Source organism: Columba livia, chromosome 3 (genome assembly GCF_036013475.1).
Source record: "Columba livia isolate bColLiv1 breed racing homer chromosome 3, bColLiv1.pat.W.v2, whole genome shotgun sequence".
Lineage (NCBI taxonomy): Eukaryota > Metazoa > Chordata > Aves > Columbiformes > Columbidae > Columba > Columba livia.
The window spans coordinates 69,766,277-69,787,544 of NC_088604.1; the positions used below are offsets into that span (position 1 = coordinate 69,766,277).

General features: G+C 39.3%; 1 protein-coding gene across 4 annotated transcripts; it reads left to right on the forward strand.

The window, feature by feature from the left end:
• Nucleotides 1-944: 944 nt before the first annotated feature.
• Nucleotides 945-18,896, forward strand: FBXO30 (F-box protein 30). 4 transcript variants are annotated; one of them, XM_065057520.1, is made up of 4 exons: nucleotides 945-1,149; nucleotides 5,866-5,970; nucleotides 12,994-15,088; nucleotides 15,964-18,896. In XM_065057520.1, exons 3-4 carry the CDS (start codon nucleotides 13,010-13,012, stop codon nucleotides 16,165-16,167), a joined length of 2,283 nt encoding a protein of 760 aa, XP_064913592.1. In that variant the 5' UTR covers nucleotides 945-1,149; nucleotides 5,866-5,970; nucleotides 12,994-13,009; the 3' UTR covers nucleotides 16,168-18,896. The 4 variants fall into 4 exon arrangements, with proteins under 4 accessions (XP_064913592.1, XP_064913591.1, XP_064913593.1 ...); XM_065057519.1 differs by having other exon boundaries at nucleotides 988-1,214; XM_005507625.3 differs by lacking the exon at nucleotides 945-1,149 and adding an exon at nucleotides 1,259-1,808.
• The last annotated feature ends 2,372 nt before the right edge of the window (nucleotides 18,897-21,268 follow it).

Sequence of the window (21,268 nt, forward strand, 5' to 3'; positions counted from 1 at the left end):
CGCTACAGGCTCAGGGAAGAGTGGCTGGAAAGGTGCCTGGTGGAAAAGGACCTTGGGGTGTGGGTCAGCAGCCGGCTGAACATGAGCCAGCAGTGTGCCCAGGTGACCAAAAAGGCCAACAGGAGGCTGGCTTGTATCAGGAATAGTGTGGCCAGCAGGACTAGGGAAGTGATTGTGTCACTGCACTTGGCACAGGTGAGGACCCACTTTGAATCCTGTGTTCAGTTTTGGGCCTCTCATCATAGGAAGGACATTGAGGTGCTGGAGAGAGTGCAGAGAAGGGCAATGAAGCTGGTGAGGGGCCTGGAGCAAAAGTCTGATGAGGAGCAGCTGAGGGAACTGGGGCTGTTTAGCCTGGAGAAAAGAAGGCTGAGGGGAGACCTGATCACTGTCTACAACTACCTGAAAGGAGGTTGTAGCATGGGGGGTGTTGGTCTCTTCTCATAAGTAACAAGCAAGATGATGGGAGGAAATGGCCTCAAGTTGTGCCAGGGGAGGTTTAGATTTGATGTTATGAAAAACTCCTTCATTGGAAGGGTTGTCAGGCATTGAACAGGCTGCCCTGGGAAGTAGTGGAGTCACCATCCCTGGAGGGGTTTAAACGACATGTAGATGTGGTGCTTAGGGGCATAGTTTTGTGACAGCGTTGGGTTAACAGTTGGACTCGATTATCTTAAAGGCCTTTTCCAACCAAAATTATGCTAAGCCGCTGTCATTCTACGAACACACTATGGGCAGCCGGTCACGCGCGCGCGCGCACCTTCCCCCCTCCGCTGCCCCACCGCGCACGCGCGCGGGCAGTGGCGGCGGGACAGGCAAGCACCCACATCCGGGCATTCCGGCCCCGCTCCGTGCCCCGCCCCTCGCTCCGGGGCGGGCGCTCGGCCGCCAGGGCAGAAAAGCCGTGCTGGCGCCGCGCGTGCTCTCAGCCCGTTGCTCCGCCCCTTCGGCAGTGCTGGGGAGCCGCGCGCCCGCCGCCCCTCCCCGCGCGGTCCCTTGTCCTGGCGCGCGTGCCTGTCTGCGCGGCCGCTGGGGGCGTGGCCGGCAGCGGGGTCGCGCGGGAGTGGTGAGGCGAGGCCGGGCCAGGCCAGGAGACGCGAGGCGAGGCGAAGCGACCGCCGCGGCGGCGAGAGCCCGGCGGGGGAAGGGGTGAGGCGCAGCGCAGTCTCCCGCTCCTCTTCCGCGGCCTTCTGCCTGCCGAGCGACGGGGACGGGTGAGCTGCAGCTGTCCGTGACCGGCGGGGCGAACAGGGGCCTCCGCCCCCAGCGGGGCTGCGTCTCGCGCGTCCCACTCCTGGCCGGCGGCGGCTGCCTGGCAGCCGGGTGGTAAACAAATGGCGGCCCGGCGGGCGCGAGAGGCCGGGGTCGCGGCGGGGCGGGGGTGTCCGAGGCCCAGCGCCGGCTCGGTTGCGGCTCCCCGCCGACTCTGACAGGTCCCGGCCGGGAGGTGGAGGAGGCCGCGGCGGGCTTGGCGTCCGTGCCTCCTCGGTGTCTGCTCCTCCCTACCCGCTCGGCCCCGAATGCTGAGTGTGTGCCGGTGGTACTGTGCCATTTGGGGCCGCCGGCGGCCGCCCCGCCCCCTCCCCTGGCCTCTCCGCAGGCCGACGGCCGCCGGGAGCGAGTGGCTGTGGCGGAGCGAGCTCTGCCGCTTCCTCTCCTCGAGGGTGCTGCCAGCGCTATCCGAGGTGTCGCGATAGCACGTGGGAAGGGCTGGGGCCGGGGCTGGGGTCTGCTGGGTGTTGTTCAGGCTGCAGTCGGAGAAGCTCCTTTCTGCATGGAAGGAAAGGGAAAGAGCAAATAATCCAGAGGTATTGCTGAAATCCTTCTCTAATCCTCCGTGTTTGTGTGTTTCAAGTAGCTGCGCTCTGAGCATGCAAGATGTGGTGTTTTCCTTTTTTGTTGCCGATTATTGGTGTGCATTGGAACCTTTTTTCCCTCCTCTATGAAGGAAGGTTAAAGAAGGTTGTGCAGCTGTACTCCTGTAACCCCACAGGTTGGCTGTCCAGAACATATAGGGTGGTGACAGCAGCTTGTTGAATGGCACGCGCATTTAAACAATTGTATGGCCTCACTTCCAAAAGTTCTAGCGCCGCTGTTGTTTGCAGCAGGTCTTCTGAATTCTCCAGGGAGAGAACCTGTGGGCTGGAGAGACGGCTTTCTTTTGTTCTGTAAAGTTCTACTTGGATTTGGCTGAAGAGCTTTTCATAATCCTTTTCTCCCTTTTGCTGGTTATGTTGTCAACGTGCCAAAATAAGTGTGTGTTAGCAAACTGATCCAAAACTGGGCCTGTGCTGCTGTAGCAGCAGCATCACCTTGCTTGTGCTGGCACTTTAGTCAAGAGATCTCCCTCTGTTCTTTTAGAACTGGTGTGTAGTGCTTGATGGTTAAGCCATTGCCTTCTGCTGCATGTTAACAACATATTCCTTAACTTGTGCTGTTATCTGGAGAGTAAAGGTTCATGCATCCCTGTTGATGAGGGTGTTAGTTATGCTTGTTTATAATCTTCTTTCCACCCATCTCCCGAAAGTACAAAGACCTTTGGTTGGTAAACAAGTTAAATACCTGGAAGACTAAAAAATACACTGTCAACTTTAATCCATCTTCTGTGCTATATGCATGTAAATATCTGTGTTTAATTTCTGCATAGTGCTAAAGTTTCATCCAGAGAAGAAATAGACCGAAAGGTTGAATGGGGTTGTACTGCAAGCTGAGACTTTTTGTGGTGTCTCTGCCTCGTTCTTTTCCCAGGCTAGAAGGTGTAGAGAACAGGAGAAGCCCAGCAGAATGGGCAAAGGCTATGCAAAAACAGTGTCTTTACTTTGCTTCTTGAATGTTCTTTCTTTTGCACTAAATTCTTCTTTTACTCAATTAACTTCTTACATTTGGATTATATTTACTTTGCCTACTACTTTGATGTTAGAAGTCTCATGGGCAAGAAAAGTGCTGAGTGCTGAATTTAACTAGCAATATCTAGTTGGAAACTTTCTGGGCAAGATTTCTGCATAGTTTTGGACAACTAAGTTTTTGACCTAGGTCATAAAGAGCGTCTTGTGGTACCTTTTTAAAGAAGAAAGCATATGGCTCTTCGTCTTCAAGTAAGCTCTTGTAGCTGCTGTGGCTTCAGCTTTGTAACAAACCTATGCTTTTTATTCAGTCCAAATGAACTAAAAATAACAAATAAAATTTCCTTCATATAGACAGATCTATTTCTTTGGTGAGCTCTGTCTCAAGTGAGGCAAATGCTCTTTGCCTCTGGTGATGAGATCCAGTGGTATAGAGATAGAGCAGAGAAACATTTATCTAGTGATCATTCTACTGGTGACAATTCTCTTTCAGTTTCCTTATGTGCACAATAAGAATAAAGACAACTTGAGTATTTGTTGGTGAGATGGTTAGATTGTATAGGGAGTAAGTATTCCTGAATAGACCACAAACAAACAAGTATTTACATTATTAAGTGAGGGTTACAGAAAAGCCGTGTGTAAACTGTCCTAAGTGTCTGGCCACTATCTAGTCTCAACATTGAATGAAGGAAAAAGACTGAAAAAATCTTGTAATGTAAATTGGTCTAAAACAGGCCAAGAGAGTTAAAGCCACAGACAAGCTCTAGATTCTGACTTACTTTGTGAGCTACTGTTTTTAATAATTTTTGAGGTGACACTTGATGTCTTGTTTTTGTTAATGCTACTTGAATCTAAAATACCCTGTGAACCCTTACAGTCTAGAACATCTAGTTGAGTAGACTATGCTGTTGTTTACCAAATGCCAAACGTTGATCTAAGCTCTTAATGTGAAATCATGATGAAAACCTGATAGGTTTAAACTTAAGGCATGAGAATGAGAGGCACAGTGGGGTAAAATTCGAACTGGCATAGTTGCAGCTTTTCATATAAAACTTAAGATAGTGGTTCAGGTTGATGGTTGAATAGTGATAATTGCCTCAGACTTGGTTACGTAGGTCCCACAAGGTGGGTGGTGTTTGTTGAAGTTTAAGCTTTGTATTTATTTGCCTATTCAGAAGCATCTCTAATAGAAACTGTAGTTTTCCTAAAGTCCTGCAGGACATAGTAATTTGTTGGAGGGACAGATTTATTGCAAATAGGATCTTTTTAGAGGTGTGCTTTATTGGCATAGCTGTAATACTCTTACAAAACCTTGTTTTAGCTGAATCACTATTGTCATCAGCTATGGAATGTGCTTGGATGGGAATGTTCAGCTGGAGTCTTTGGGGAAAAAGTAATAGCATCAAGCCTGTTGACATTTGGAAAAGGCAGTCTAAAGGATATTAGAGATCAGAAACTGATGACTCATTGTACGTCCTAAAACCCTGCACAGAAGAGTAGTGCAGATCTTTGTGTTTTCCAGTTCTTAATTCAAGTTAAAAACATATTGAAAGAGCTGGTATAACATGCTTGTTAGGAGATACCTTTCCAGCTTCCTGACATTGACTATTTAAGATAAGTGAGCTTTTGTTTAAAAAATAGTGTGGTGTTTGTTTGTTTTGTTTGGGTTTATTGTTTTGTTTTGGTGTTTTTTGTGGTTTGTTTTTTTTTTTTAAACTGGATATTTTTTCCTGTTTTCATTTGTTTTTAAACAAAACAGCTTGGAAAGGGAAAAAGGGTGACAGGTGCTGCAAAAAATGTCTTTAATTTGGTAAGAATGTGAAATGCCTGAAAATAGAATAGGTTCAAATTGTTAATACTGCTTCTGTTCTTGTTCTCCTATTGTTTTTGTTCTACTTTTAATTTTTCAAAATATTTTAGGATGAACTCTGTCTTTTCTACTTTGGTATTTTTTGGTGCAGTGGAGGGTCTGTTAAATTTTTTTTGTGTACTATCTAATTCTGCTGTACAGTGATCTGGCCATCTTCTACTAGCAGGGGTGTATTTTTAATAGAAAAAATAACCTTATATGTACAGAGTCCATAGCATCTGCATTTCAGTCTGAAATCTTGGGAGAGCAGTTCACTTTCCATTTACTTTAAAGTTATTTCGTTATTTTGCTATGGGAACTGGTTAAACTTGTGTACTAAGACCTAAACCAGTATATTAACCATATTTTTGACCTGATCTCTGTTAAATATACAGAAGTCAAGAATTCTGCAACATAATGTATGAATTAAAATATTATTTAAGAAGGAGGATTAATTTTTGGCTTCTTTTGGGGGGCTAAAACTACCTACTGTAATAGTGCATTATTTTTTCTTGTAGTCCTTTTTGTCTCACTTCTGAGAAATGGTTGATTTTCTGTTTTTCTGAAGGGTTTGTGAGACAATATCTGAGGAGGAGGATATAATTGTTCCTTTGAGTGTATCACCTTGGTTCCCCCTCTCTTATTAGTGATAATCTATGTGTATGAATACATGGAAGAAGCAGCTTGTTACACTAAAGAGCTTTTTAATATTAAGCAACTGCTTAATAAGTTCTCATGTCTGAAGACTGAACCTGGACAAATTTTAACTAGACTAAAATGCGTTGTAAAAAAAACCAGACTTTTTTTTTTCCACAGTTTTCCAGCTCTCGCAATCTTCAAGTTTGAATTTTCTCGTTAAGTGGTTCCTGGTGGGCCAAACCAAAGAATTAAGTGAAGTGGGTCAGAATAATAACTAAGTAATCTCTTCTAGCTTTAAATCTAAATAGGTAGCCATCTAGTGTGACTAACAGGTAGCAATAAGCTAAAATGACAGAACTTAGATTGTGCTTGTTAAGTCTGTTAAATTTTTATTTTTCCATAAAACCTGCAAAATATTTAAACATTTGTAGCTCCAGGAAGTATACGCAGGTGACCTTTTCAGAGGATTGTACATGTGGAAAGCAGTCTGTAACACCTGAAATGAAACCTTACTTCTGATCTCATTTCTTGCAGATTCTGCAGCAATCAAGAAGTCGCACTGAGTTCAAGTTCAGAAGTGCTTTACACATGAAATCTACTGGCTCTCTAGCTGATTCTGCCCTGTCACCATCTCAACAGGTAGAGTGCTTTTGTGCCTGAGCCATGCAGCAAGCATTGCTGTTCCTGGTGTGGTTGTCTTGTGTCAGTGTGTGGCCAAAGGCGCATTGAAGCCTTTAGGATTCTTCTTTAGGGAATGTGTTAAGGAGACAAGAATGCATGGCAGATCTGTCACAAAAGTACTCTAAGGAAAAGCCTAGTAGTTTTGGTTTTGATTTTTAACCCTCATAGAATTTAATAGTGATATAAGAAAGTGTTGTATTGTGCCACCAGAGCTTCTATTCTAAAATGGACGAAGTCAGACGCATGGGACATCATTGGAGAGTCTACTTCAGTCAAAGCAGTGTTTTGCTTTGGGTCATTTTCCCCATGAATTCTTCTTTCTTTTTTTTTTTTTTTTTTTTTTCCTGTGGCTGCAATGATTTGAGAGGAAATATCTCACTCAGTTGTCTGAATGGGAGGAAGATGGTTTGCCACTAGGGAGAAAAGAACTCCTAAAGTGTTACTCAAAAGAATACAAAGTACATGTCAGCTCTTGTATTCGGGTGTTTGGGGCTGGAATAGATGTGGAAAAGCTTATCTTTATGAGGCTGCCACAAAAAAGTTGCATTTCCTCATGATTCTAATGCTCACTGTTTTTGCTGTAGTTACAAACTTCTTGTTTTTGTCTGGTTTGTTTTTGAGGTAGTTAGTAACTTTACACCTCTAAGATCAGTTAGTACATACTTGTTTGATGCTAGATCACTGACAAAACTAGAATCTTTCCAGAGGTATGTATCCCCCTGAGTTTTTTTTTTTTCTTGCATTAAGAAGCCATGCTTTGAGCCTGACCTTTTGCTGCCTCTTTTGTGTATTGCATAAATTGCTATAGACAGTGATGTTAATGGTAGAAGTTGCATACTCTTTGTACAGTAGTTTGGGCTTTAGTAATTGAAGCTCCTTCTCATGTGTTCAGTGATTAATAAAAAAGTAATGTAGACTCATTCCAATATGTCCAATACGTGCAGTCCCTACCAGGCAGGGAAGATGCTCTCTTCTTTGTTGTGGCTGAATTTCTGTTTGAGAATGCAGTGAAAACTTGTCTGGCCAAATGTTTTGAATATGGTTTTGCCTTCTCTGATCTGCCTAGTTGTAAGAGAATCCACTGCTGTCCTGATGAATTGAGGGTTTGGGGGTGGTAATTTGTGTCTGATATGGTTGAAATTTTAAGTGTGGCATCTGAAAGGATTCTGCTCCCTGAAAGTGTGTTTGATGTAAACTAGTTTCAAGAAATATAAGGCTTCACAAAGTTCCTGTCAGGAACTTCTCTTTCAAATTGGAAAAATTGTATACAAAGGAACAATTGCCTAGTATATAAGATTAAAATATGGCCACATGTACTACTCTATTACTTGTGCAACTGAACCACATACATTTAAATTTGTCACCTTTTAGTCATGTTATTTCACTAGCAGTTTAACTAGCAGTTTGTAATGTTGTTTGTTCTTTTGAATTTACCTTTTAAAGGGTAGTTGGAAATCAGTGTAGCATGAGATTAACTTTGTACTATGTCCCTGTTTCCTGCATTTCCAATGCTATGGAGAGACATTTAAGCAGGATTTGAGATACCCAGATCCCTTAATATGAGGACAGTGGCTGCACTGGCTTTGGAGAAGCCTCAGGATGGGGATATTTAACCTTAGGCTTGGTGGAGTCTTGAAGAGTAGAATTAGAGTATCCTCAAGCAGGGATGGCAACTAGTTTTGGTACTTGCCATTTTCCAGTTGAACTGGTGTTGAAGACATTTGCTGAACCTCCTGTTCATGTCTTTCCTTGGTTATTTGAAACCCGATAAAGAAATACCTCAAAGCAACCCAAACACCACCACCCCCAAACTCAAAAAGAGAGCATAATATGCCTAACATAGAAAGTTAATGCAGCCATGCTATTGTAGTAACAGACTGAGGTGATGTTTTTTAGACACAAAAGTTTTTACAGTTTTTGTGTAGAATAGGGATGACAAGAGAAGAAAGCTTACCTTCTGGGAGGCTGCAAAGCTTATTTAAAGCATTTGATAGTTAGACCCGTTAGCCAAGGAATAGTTGTTCTCCCATGCGTGGTAGGACACAGAAAAATAAAACAGCTCGTTCAATAATTACCTGTAGTACTGCCAATTCTATTTTGGTAGAATTTTCTGAAACTTTTTTTTAATTATTGTTTTTGAATGTCTGTGTTGCTTTTTACCTCTTGCCCTGTTTTTCCTTACCCCTTCTTTTAACCACCTGTCACTTAAATCTCTCGCTTGGCTGTTTTTTCTCAAAGTTTTTGCTTCTTACCAAACTTGTTAGCCACTTTTTCTAGCCAGAGACCTGGGTAAAAGATGGAAGATCCAGAAATATGTCAGTCTTTTCTACAATCTCCAAAACAAAAGGGAATTTTTTTAGAATGATTTGCATATATTTGGTTGCTTGTGGGTAGATTTAGATGATGCTGAGAGTTTAAACCTGTAGTACTGCTTGTGTCTCTATTCTTCTACTTCCTTGAACCAGCAATTTAAGAACCTATTGGCCTATTTAGTCAAATTTGATAGTTATATTTGAGACTCTTCTCTCGAGTTTTATAGGTTTGGTGAATAAAAGGTGGCTGAGTAATGGAAGGTTCCAACAGCAGTAATAGTTGCTGTGATTTCCAGTCTTATTGGCATCAAAGAATTCATGTATGGGAGAAGAAGGAAGCAGACTTAGGTTTTCATAATACTAAGTACAGCTCCTTATACTCTGTGTGTCGAAGAAAGTGGGAGCTCTCACTTGCAACTGGAGTACTGTGTGGTGACTGAAACCCTTATTATGCTATTTTAACGTTTGTGTTACAACAGCAACTGAAAATCATGTGGCTGTAGCAGCTGGAATTTTAATCCTTTTAATTATGGCAGATTTTCAAAGCATGTTCTGGCTGATTTGGTCAGCTGACTGTATAGTATGTACAATAACATCAAGTCATTGCACAAATTCTGAAAGCAGTGGTCACCTCACTGGAACAGGATGTATTTTTAGGTTTCTCTGCTAGTAACAGTCAAGTGTGTGTATTTAAGCATCTCACATGAACTGAAGCTGGTTGTTGACACTACACTATCAGGAAAGGACAGCTGTTCGTTCTCTACAGTCATTGATCTGACACTCTATAGTCTCACCCAATCATGGCAAGGAACACAATGGGGGTATAAACACTGTAAATATTATTGGTACATGTTTCAATGACAGGTGTTTGGGGTTTTTTTTGTGTTGTTTTTTTTTTGTGTTGTTTTTTTTTGTGTTTTTGTTTGTTTGTTTGTTTTTTTGTTTGTTTGGTTTTTTTTTTGTTTTTCAGGTCAGCAATGGCACTCTTTGCTAGCCCTTTCAGTTTTCTGTATCAGAATAACTGAAAGTGCTTTGTTATCTGCAGTGTGAATTTTCTTTATCTCCCCTTAACCCAGCAGTTTTTTCCTTCAAGAGGCATTGTCTGGGAAGAGGGTGGTTCTTGTTATCAGTGTAGTGCTAGTGGTATGTTTGTTATGCTTCCTCAAAGGAAAATGATTCATATATGGATGCTTTTAATCAATGAATCAAAGAGGTGCTAAGTTCTGTGGTTAGCTTACAGAATGGAGCGAGCTGTGACCATTTGTTGATTAATGCATGTGCTAATTCTTGAGGACTTATCCATTCTTATCCATTTATTTTCAGCAGTTCGATAGGGTCTTTCTTTTTTTTTTTTTCTCCTTTGCACTTAATTTGCAATTTGATAATTGAATTATATCAAAAGCCTTCACTAGTTTTAGCAGTCCAGGAACTGATGAGTGCCCAAAACAGCTGTTGAGTTTGAAGCCCAGGTATTATAATAAAAAATGCAGAAAAATTACTTTAAATGTATATAAAAGGACTTTGTAGTAAGCTATAAATAAAATGTGACATTCTGGCTAAATTGAAGTTCTGCAGCAGGTGCTGTGAAGTTAAGGCTTATAAACAGGACACAGAATTTTAGTGAATGTTCTGCTGATGGTCTGCTGACATCCAAAGAGATGCTGAATTATATGTGTAGTTAAGGAGCCGAAGGATTTAAATTTAAAAGAAATGGCAACTAATACCAAACTTTTAATGACCAATAAAATTCTTATTTATGGAAACTGAAAGCACAGGTTACTTCAGCTATTTAGTTGTTCACAGGCATAAGTGTTTCTTTATAAAAACGATTGTGAACTTCTCTTACCGAACAAAATTAGCATCTACCTATTGGTAAATCATGGTGTCTGGCTTTCATATACTGTCTGTTAGTGATTCTTGTTTTCACCAGGTTTTGTCTCCTCTTTACTTCAAAATTTCATTTGCTTGTATGAAATCATTAAGTTTCAATTAATATTAGCTTGTGTGAAAGGAGTACAGGAGCCTGAGAAAGGCCAGTCTCATGATGCAATTCAGGTTTCACAATCTGACTTGTAAAGACCAAGATAGTGTGCTAGGGAGGAGAAGGTTTTACTGTCTTAATAGAATATTCTTCTGTGTAAGCTCACTTTGTCTATTTAAAGACAGTATTTAATGATGGTGGACTAATTTAGGATATGGTGCAGGCAAACCCGAGTTCAGTTTGGCTGCGTTCTGAGCTGTGTGCCTGTGGGCCAGCTGCAGCTTGCGCTAGAACAGCAGTGTGTTCTGCTTGGTGCACCTGCCCTCCACTCTAGATGTGGCTCACTTCAGGCCATCTTAAAGCCAGCACAGTGCATAGCTTTTTGCAAAGTAGGTAAACTATTTTTTTAAAATTGTTTTTTAAACATAATTGTGCGTAACTGATTAAATTAAGCCTTACTGCTACCAGACTGCTTGTTTTATTGGGAGCAGGACTGTATTTAGATAAATGCAGCAAGTGCTGGGCTCTGAGGGCTCTTGCATTATAAACTAGCAATTGTCTTTTCCAGGGCTGTTTCCCTTTTGTCTTAAACGCTTCAAAATACATGCATAACCTGAGAGCTTCCTTTTGCTCTCTGGTCGCCGGTTGACTTGAGGAGAACTAGCATTTGGTTCCAGTATTAATGCAAAACTCTGAAATTTTCTTTTGTCTAGCAACAGGTAGGCTGCTATATTTGGCAGGAATTACTTAGAGTGGGCTTTGCTGGAAGAACTAAAAATGTCTCAGAGAAGTCAAGTTTTCTCTTTTTCATTCTTTATTAAATGTGTTTCAGCTCTTTACAGTAGATGCTATCTGACTTTAATATGCAAGTTGAAAGCAGGTTGTGTGCCAGAAAGGTTTGCTAAAATGTTTAGCAAGTCAGTCATTGAGTTCAGCAACTGATGCGCTTGACAATTTATTCAAAACTTTATTGTTACTCAGTATATAAATACTAAGGTATGGTGGGAAAAATTCAGCTGTGTTTTGCCTGCTAAGTGTAGCACATATGCTGCTTTGTTAGAAGTGTTCAGGAGAGTGGGTGGCTAAAATATTTGAGTTATCCAAATTACGATGGATGGGGGGATGAGGACTGATTGCTACTTAAAGTTGGCGTGAATTTCAAAGCATTAAAAGAATACGAGTGAAATGTCACACAGATTTCTGTTTAAATGCTTTTAATTATTTAAAGTGGAATGTGTAAAAGGCAGTTTTGTTTCCTCTTCAGTTTGAACAAAAGGGAATAATACTTATTTTATTTTTACAATTTAGAGTATTTTTAATTTAAGAAGTTCAGTGCATTAAAGTGTTTAGTCTGAAGGCAGTGTGTGAGAGCACTTGTTAGCTAGTAGAATAAGATAAGGAACTGTTTCTGTTGATATTAAATTCTGTAAGCTTTTTTTTTTTTCAAGAAAATTGATGGAGGATGAGAAGTGAGGAAAAGATGGAGCTGACTGATGTATTTTTGACACAGTATTTTGAGATTTGGCTCTGTGTAAGTCATTTTCTGATAAGTCTGAACTGGAGGGAGTTAATCAGAGAATGGGAAGAGCTTGGTCACTTGCATGGGCCTGCACTGCTACTAGCGAGCAGTTCCAGAGCTTCTTGAAGTATGGTACAAAGATGCAAAGTTTCCTTTTTTTCTTCTCGATACCACAACAAATAGAGTTTTTTGTTTGTCTCGATGTCTTACAGTAGAGTATACAATTAATTTTATTTGCATCTTTATTGCTGTTTGGCCTTGTTGCATTGCTCTTCCACTTTGAACTGCTGGTATTGTAATCAGGACAGCATGCATTTAAAAAAAATACTGTTTGTGGGTTGAACTGGAGGTATAGATAGGAGCATGTTGGGTAGTAAAATTTATGTAAAAGTTTTCAAAGAAGTAAAGGCACTTAATTAATGTGTAGTTTAATTGCTACCCTTATGCAACAGCAGCTATAAAAAATAAGGGAGGAGCTATAGGCCATTGATGAAGAAAAAGAGTGAAGAGCTCTTGTAAAGGACTGTTCTCTGTCAGAAGCATTGAGGGGGTTAGAATGGATGGGACAGGGGATTGAGATACATGCTGAGGGCTGTAGATTGCCTTAAACAGAACTGCATGAAGAGGATGTTAGAAGCTTAGGTTTTAGCAAGCAAGCTCAGGGAATAGGTTGCCTCTCTTTAATTTGGAGAACTGGATATGAGGATGCATCTGCTTTCTTTTATTTCATCTCCCCACTCTGTAGAGTTGTATGGTTTATGATTTTAGGTAGTAGGTCATGGTCAACAGTAATATTTTTCCTTTTTTTTTATCTTCTCGTTGAATCACCTATTTGCAAAGGGCAGGGGAAAAGAGCTATTCCAGAGGGAATGTTTATACAACACATTTACCTAAGTTGCATATGTTGGACCTGGAGAATAAATGCATAGACTGTTTTGAAATCTCATACAAATGTGTAGCTTTAATTTTCAGACGAACTTTTAAATACCATTTCGTTGAGGTAAAATGTCACATACTTGTTCTCTTAAAATGGCTGCTGATCAGTTCACATTGTGTTAACATTTATTTAGCTGTAGACATAGAGGATGCAAAACTGCAAATAATAGTTAGTAAATATTAACAATGTTGAGTTAATATACTATGCTTTTGTCTCCTTTCTCTTCACTCAGAGTTGGATTTGCAGTCATGGAGGAACTTCAACAACATTTACACTGTGTGAACTGTGTCAGCCGTCGCTGTATGACCAGACCAGAGCCTGGCATTTCCTGTGATTTGATTGGCTGCCCATTGGTTTGTGGAGCAGTTTTTCACTCATGTAAAGCTGAAGAACATCGCATGTTATGTCCACTTGAAAGAGTGCCTTGTTTGAATAGTGGCTTTGGATGCCCCTTCATAGTAGCCCGAAATAAAATTGCTGATCATCTAGAAGTTTGTCCTGCAAGTGTGGTATGTTGTACCATGGAGTGGAATAGATGGCCAGTCAGTTATGCAGACCGAAAATCTTATGAAAATCTAAGTAAAGATGTTGATGAAGTGGAGCAGCTAGATATGGCTTTAGCCCTTCAAGACCAGCGCATGTTATTAGAGTCACTTAAAGTAGCAACTATGATGTCAAAAGCAGGTGATCAGATACCAGATTCCAGAGAGCAAACCTCTGTCAAATCAAGTGCCCCTGATACAGTGCATTCAAATGGTCTGATGCCTGTAGATGAAGAGTCCTATGGTGCACTTTATCAAGCTACTGTAGAAACGACGAGGAGTTTAGCTGCTGCTCTGGATATCCTGAACACTGCTACAAGGGACATAAATATGTTAAGTTCGAGGCTCTGCATTTCTCCAAATGAAATGAAAGAAGATCCTGAGATTAAAGAACAAGCTTCTAATGGCATTATTCAGGATAAAAAGTCTGACCATGAGTATCCAGATGAAGATAATGTAGGAGCAGTTGGGGGAATTAACTTGGACAGCCTGAGTCAAAATTCACAAATGGAGCAAAATGGTTCTAGTGATATTTGTTATGATGTAGTGCAAAAACATGACTTAAATCTAAACCTCAGTAACTCCTCACTTTTGTGTAATGGCTTTCATGTAGAAAATGAATGTTCAAAGGTGTTGGACCAGAATGAAGATCTTGGTGTATCTAATTCAAAACCAGACGGTGTAGCAAATGGCGAATGTACTGCATCACCTGATGATGAAGCATTACAGTCTTGCAGCTCATACCCTGTAACAGCACAACTTAAAGAAGTAATATCAGCTAATCACTTAGTTAATGGCAATGTTAATCATGTACTACTTCCCCATAATGCCAACGAAGAAGAAGTGTTAGAGAGACAAGTGGAGCAAGAAAGATTGAGAAACATAAATGCATTTTCACTTTTACGGCATCGCTCATCCAAATTCCTTGTTGGCCACTTTTGGTCTACACCAAAAGAAGATAAAGCTGTTGATACATCAGATTTGGAGATAACAGAAGATCCTATGGGTCTTCAAGGGATCGATCTAATCACTGCAGCTCTGTTGTTTTGCCTAGGAGACTCTCCTGGAGGTAGGGGGATATCAGAAAGTCGCACTGTCGATGTGTATCATGTTGACTTTGGGACCCAGACCTTTTCTCTCCCATCTGCTATACTGGCCACAAATACAATGGTGGGGGAAATAGCTTCAGCTTCTGCATGTGATCATGCCAACCCACAGCTCTCAAATCCAAGTCCATTCCAGACCCTTGGACTGGATTTGGTATTGGAATATGTGGCTAGATACCAAACAAAACAGCGTTCAATGTTTACATTTGTTTGTGGACAGTTGTTTAGGAGGAATGAATTTTCATCGCATTTTAAGAATGTGCATGGTGACATTCATGCTGGCCTTAATGGCTGGATGGAGCAGAGGTGTCCTTTGGCATATTATGGGTGCACATATTCTCAACGAAGGTTTTGTCCTTCAACACAAGGGGCAAAAATTATTCATGACCGCCACTTGCGGTCATTTGGAGTTCAGCCTTGTATATCCACAGCATTAGCAGAACCAGCAAAAAGCTGCATAATCGGACTACACAATGACCATCTGAGTAGTCTACCTTTTGAGGTTCTGCAGCACATTGCTAGTTTTCTAGATGGTTTTAGTTTATGTCAGCTTTCAAGAGTGTCACGTTTAATGAGAGATGTGTGTGGAAGCTTGCTGCAAGCACGTGGAATGGTGATACTGCTTTGGGAGAAGAGAAAGTACCCAGATGGAAGAAGTTCTTGGCAGATAAAAGAAAAGGTAAGTTATTTTTTTATTTTGAAGGTAAAAGGGAGAGTATTAATTTGGTCATGTGTCTCCTTTTTACCTTTATATTTTCCCTGATCACTATTGTTGTTACTATTTTTTATACAATATCCCTTTAAGAAACAGATTGTCGTACAGAACAATAATTGGTGAAAATTGCTAGCAGCTTGGTTCAGACTTCTCCACACTTGAAGCAGAAGTTGAAGTAGTGTCTGTGTAGTTTGTACTTGATGTTAAATTTATTAACCTCTGTTTTCTGCAAGATTTTAAAATATTAAAGTGATTACTTCATTATTTGCATTAATATTGATATTCCATGAAAGTGGGAAAATTGCCTACAAAGTTTGCTTTTCTTCCTTTATATGGTTTACAGCTATTTTAATTTTGGCTAATCTGTTGAGATCCTATCCATAGTCATGATATTGAGTGCCTTAAGTATGTAAATAATTAAAATACACGGGTGATCTTTGTGTAGTACAGTTTTCACCATTTCCCAACCCTCTACCTAGAACTGCAGAATATCTGTAGCAATCATTTGAAATTGCAGAAGTCAAACATTTCAGAAATGGACCATTGTGATGTGTCATGCAATACCTCATCATTTAACTTCTGATTGTGTCTGCTTTGTGGATGCAAAAAAATATTGCATATCTTTCTTCCCTGTGTTCAGGGTTGACTTGTAATCTGAATTAACTTGGGACTGACTGTACAAAATTTGACATTGTATGGTTTTGTCATGTTGATTTTTAGCATAATTTATAGTAGACACAAAACATTGCCTGAAAGTATTATAGCACAAACATTTCATTTCCTGCTCTGAGTTTCAGTATCTTAAAACATTTTGAGCCTAAGTGCAACTTATTTTCTAGGTTTGGCGCTTCAGTACAGCCTTCTGTACCGTGAATGAGTGGAAATTTGCTGACATCGTAAGCATGGCTGACCACTTGAAGAAATGTAGCTATAATGCTGTAGAGAGAAGAGAGGAGGCTGTTCCGCTGCCATGTATGTGTGTAACACGAGAACTCACTAAAGAAGGACGTTCACTGCGCTCCGTTTTGAAACCAGTACTTTAAATATTGCAGCCACTCCAATTGCACATACACTCAAGCACCTGATATAACCTCGGTAATATTACGTGACACTTTATTAATGTACTAAAGATACTTTCTAGCTAAATCTACACTGTCACTGTGTATATAGGGTTTGAAGTGACATTTATTTTTTATAATATTGTTTAGCTGGAAAGTAATGAAAGTTGCCTTAATGTTTGAAAAATTCGGAACTTGCTGGACAGGGTAGTTTTATCTAACTTATATAATTTAAGAACGAAATCCTAAGGTGTGTTTTTTTGATTTACTGGTGCCCATGTTGCTGTTGACTGATAACATTTCAAAAATGGCCTCTAAGTGGTATGCACATTTAGATAGGAAACACTGAATTGTAGTGAGACAAAATCCTGACCAAATGTACATTCTGTGTTTGGTCTATTTTTTTAACAAATTATACTCCAGATATTTGAAAGATAAGGAAGAATTCATAACTTTATAGAAGATGTCTCAAACACAGCTTTTAAGCTCATCTTTTCTCATGAAGTCAGTGTTCTAGTGCTCTTCCTAGTTAACAGGTGATCTAGGATCAGCTTTTTAAAATTTTTTTTAGCAATTATCTAAGTGAACTCAGATTTACTGCAGCTTGATTTTTACTACAACTTTCTTTTGACATGTCAACAATGCTTATTTTTCTTCTGGACTATTAACAGTTACATCACTTTTGGGAGCAAAACTTTTAGAGCTAAAAACATGGAATACTGGTTTTTATTCTCGCACCTATGACATCAATATGAAATGTTTAAAATGTTTTCCCTTGTCCTGCAGTGGGCTGAGGGTTAAATGGCTTGAGCAGTCAGAAATTCAAAGTATGTGATGAACAGTTATGAATTTATAATGCAGCTAATGAAAGGGCTTTACTTGTTTTATGGGATTGTGAGATGTATTGTCTCCTTTTCTGTTAATTTGTCTATAAAAATGCTGCTCTTTTGAGGAGCATTTTAAATCACTGATATGTATAGCATATGTATCATCTTCATAAGATGAGACATGATTTGTTAATTGCATAAGGAATATCAGAAATGTATGTTCAACTGCATCTGTTAAATGAACAACTCCAGTTTGCTTCCAGTCTTCCATAATAAAAGATCTTACAAAGCATTTGTGAACAGAGAATACATGCTATGAAAAATGGCCTGGTATAGCAAAACTGTAATAACTTGAACTGACTTTCCAACTTGTTTGTATTAATGTTGGTGTCTCTAGCCTGTTGCACTTAGCAACTGTGCCACAAAGCTAAAACAGAAACATACCAGAGCTTGGAACAAAGAAATACAGTATGTGTTTCCATTATAGGAAAAAATAAGAGATTAGTAAGGAGGAGATGTTTACAAAAATGGCTAAATTTATTACTCGTAATTTCTGTACTGGACACTTGTTTATGGCTAGTCTGGCTGCAGTTCACAACTTTGGTATCTGTGCATTTCCCATTCTGGATCCAGTCCAGCTAAACGTTCACTGCCTTTTTCTATCTTGAGTGCTACAGGTGCCCAGAAAAATAATTAAATCTAGTTCTTCAGTGCCATGAGTTGAAATTACAAGAGCTCAAACAGCAGTTCTGCCTGGATCTTCAAAGGACATATTCTCTTTGCACACTTTTTCATTTTTTGTTTGGAGAAAGGAAAGGAGTAAACTGTCTACAGAAGTTAGCAATATTTGGAGTAATTCTTAGCTGTTACGACAGTTATGTGGAAAGGATAATCTAGATTCATGTACAAATCTGACTATACCAACTGGGTTTTAGGTAAGGATTTTAATATGCACACACACATGTTCTCAGAGTGCATTGAAATGCTCATTACCCACAAATTCTTCAGTACAAGGCAGGAGACAGACTTTCATCAGTTCTTGTCTTTTAGCTCTAATGGCTGCTTGCTGCTGCTCTCCAGTGTTTAAAACTAGTTGTGTGACTGAAAGGATTCTGAATGTTAAGGAGTTTATGCTTGCATTTATGGTTAAGTCTATTTTAAAACATCTGTCTTGGGTTCCTAGTATTTTTTTTTTTTTTTAGTCAGTGATGTGGTGGTTTTGGTACTGGGGCATTCTTTGTAACTACCCAGAATCCTGAGAAGTACAGAAGGCAGGCATGTGTCTTGATCTCTTCAGAAAAGAGGGTGGGTGCTCAGTTAGAGGAGCTGGTGTTGGTAGAATCTCGCTTGTAGCGCAGTGCAGATCTACATCTAAAGTATCATCAGTTGTTGATTTATTAAAATGAACTTTTTAAGTACTCTGTGTTCTTCTTAAGAAATAACACTTTCTCAATACATGCACTTTTGTTTTCAAATGTAGATACAGGCTTTTTTGTTAAATTAGTTTATTTTTTATGAGAATCCAGAGCTATTAAAATATCGATGTTGTAAACAAAATCTCTGCCTTGTAAACTGCTCCAAATGCAGGAATACAAATAGTTAGGATGAAAACTTTTTTTACACTGCTATGCAGTTTGTAAAACATCTATGGTGTATAGTCAGTCTATCAAAATGTGGCTTGTTCACATTTGCCCTTGAATTTTAAAAATGTTGTATACTGTTCCTGGTACATTTTCCTTACAGCATATATAGACAGCTGTTGCAGTCTTTCTTTTACTTGATACCACAGTGCTACTTTGTTTAAAATATTATGTTTTCAATCGTTATGCAATATTTTTTTTGCAATGTCTGTTGAAATCCTAATAAAATCTTGGAGTTTCTCTTTTAGTATGATTGTACTTTTTTTACAAGCTTATCACTAGCCTTCCGGTGGTCAAACATGGTGCTCAATGTCTGCCTATAGGATTCCAGTAAGTACTCAAAAAATCAAATTACATGAAGGAATCAATTTACAAACATTTAAGCATTGCATAATTTGAAAGTGATTAATATGTATTCACACTCACTTCAGCATGAAGATAGGTGATTCCTTTTTAGACTATACACCCATTTCTATTGCTTTGGTCAATTATGCTGCATAGATTTCCATCCACAGTTAAAAGATTTAACTACATAATATAACATTGAAGACATATATTGTACCTCATAGGTTTGTTTTAATTGTTTTTTCTGTGTAATAATTTGGAAGGATTACCTGATCAATAAGATACTCTGCTGGTTTGTGAAGAACATTTTCAGTGTATGGTCTCATGAGTAAACCTTTCTGTAGAAAATTGTTGCTTAAAATGGTACAGAAGCAAAATTTAGGGTGTTTTTTAGATAAGTCTCAGTTCAAACTGTGTGTGGAATTGCAAAACGTGAATGCAAACATCATTAAAATAGACTCTGCTCAGAAACTGACCTTTTGCCCTTCTGTTTGCTAATGTGAGTATGCCAATAGTCTTTACAAATAGAAGTGTACCTATACTACATAAACCTGATAATAAATTAATCTAAACTGTGTCGAGTAACATGGTGTGACTCATGGCTTAATTTCAGCAATTACAAACTTGTGGCTATTTTACTTTTTAGACAGGCCACGTTAGCCTTTTGTTTTGCACCGTAAGTGGATTAGATATTCTGCTGTGTAAGGAAATATATTTTTGTCTAAATTTCTTGATGCTTAAAGTATTCTAGAGGATTTACTTGTATGTTTTAACTTTTTTTTCTGAGAATACTACTGCTGAAACTATCTTCATAGGCTCTTATCTGCTGAATTTACTTTCCTTAATAGAGATTTAAGTTCAGTGGAAAATTTGATGCTTGCTGTTATATCAGAAAGCTGATTTAAATTCTTTCAGTCACAATGTCTGTTTAGGCACCTTTGATCATCTTCAGATGAGCAAAATCCAGTGGCTGGCTATAGCGCTGGGGAAAAAATAGCATTCAGATAGTGTTTATAAAAAAAGTTATGGCATATAAAGCAGAGGCAGTCTGAAGAATGGCATTTTAATAGTGTGACCATTTGGCATGTAGAGAATATTACAAACTGGAGAGGAAAACTGAATGGAAAAGTAGGTTTAAAATAACAAAGGCATCCAGTCCCAGCATAGGGACTCTTCTGAGGGACTGTATTTGTGAGTGTGCTGGGAGTTTGACTTGTGCATGCTGCAGCTGTTTCACTGATAACTTACCAGTCTTGCCATGATAATAGGAGTTATTCTGCTGCTATTTGAGCCCTAATGTGTTAAGTTGTGAACTTTCTCCAGGTGCTACCTGTATTCCTGAATCAAGTACTAGTTGAGTGCCGTCCTCTCTACTGACTGTGGGTATGTATTCAGTGTAGGTCCTACATGCAGGTGATGTCAGAGGCAATATTTGGTAAGAATAATTTAAAAATAAGGTAGTTTGGATATGGAGAATTAATCTCTTTGGTTTCCATCAGTATTTGCCAGAAAAAGAGAACAAATGTATTAGGGAATTCAAAGAGCAAAATAAGAAGACTGGTAGAATTCACTGTGGCTTGCTAATTGCTGGTAGCCGAGATAACAATATTCATCATCATGAGGTAGACTATGAGATGTGACAGCAGAAGTTCACACCTTTGCAATTTTGACAAACCAAATTCTGCAACACGTGCAGTAGCAGGTATGCAGACTGGTTATAGCCTCAGGTAGTAGAAAAACTTCTACAAAATAAGCATGTATAATTGTAACTGCAAAATGTAGGAAAAAAAAAAACTAGAATTTCATGAGGTATATATTTACACGCAACTAGATTTCTAGAATCAGTCAGATAATTGTGATTTCTGCCTTGAGGATGTTTCAGTGTTCTGGTGCTTAGTTTCATCCTAGACTGTCCTGACATCTATTTTAAATCATTAAATGAGTGAAATGCAGGAAAATAGGAAAAGTTGCAATGACCTTACAAAATTATTTTGATCTGACAGTGTCATACTGTAGTATCAAACTGTACTCAGCTGAAATCAAGTTAATTTTCCATGCAGTTAGAATCTTTTCTTAGTAGCTAGCTTGGTCTTTTGTTTTGGATTTAGTATAAGAATAATGTGATAACAACTAAGCTTCCCATGCTTTCAGTAGCTAGGATATGTTTTGGAGTTGGTATGAAAAGAATGTAAGAACTCACAGACATTTTGGCTGTTGCCAAGGAGACCAAGGACTTTCTCAACTGTCCAACTGCAGGTGCAAAGCAGCAGGACA

Excerpts from the sequence above, each read along its gene's own strand:
- FBXO30 (XM_065057520.1), top strand. The coding sequence starts at position 13,010 with ATGGAGGAACTTCAACAACATTTACACTGTGTGAACTGTGTCAGCCGT. Across the intron at positions 15,089-15,963 it reads CTTGGCAGATAAAAGAAAAG|GTTTGGCGCTTCAGTACAGC; the intron begins GTAAGTTATTTT and ends CTTATTTTCTAG.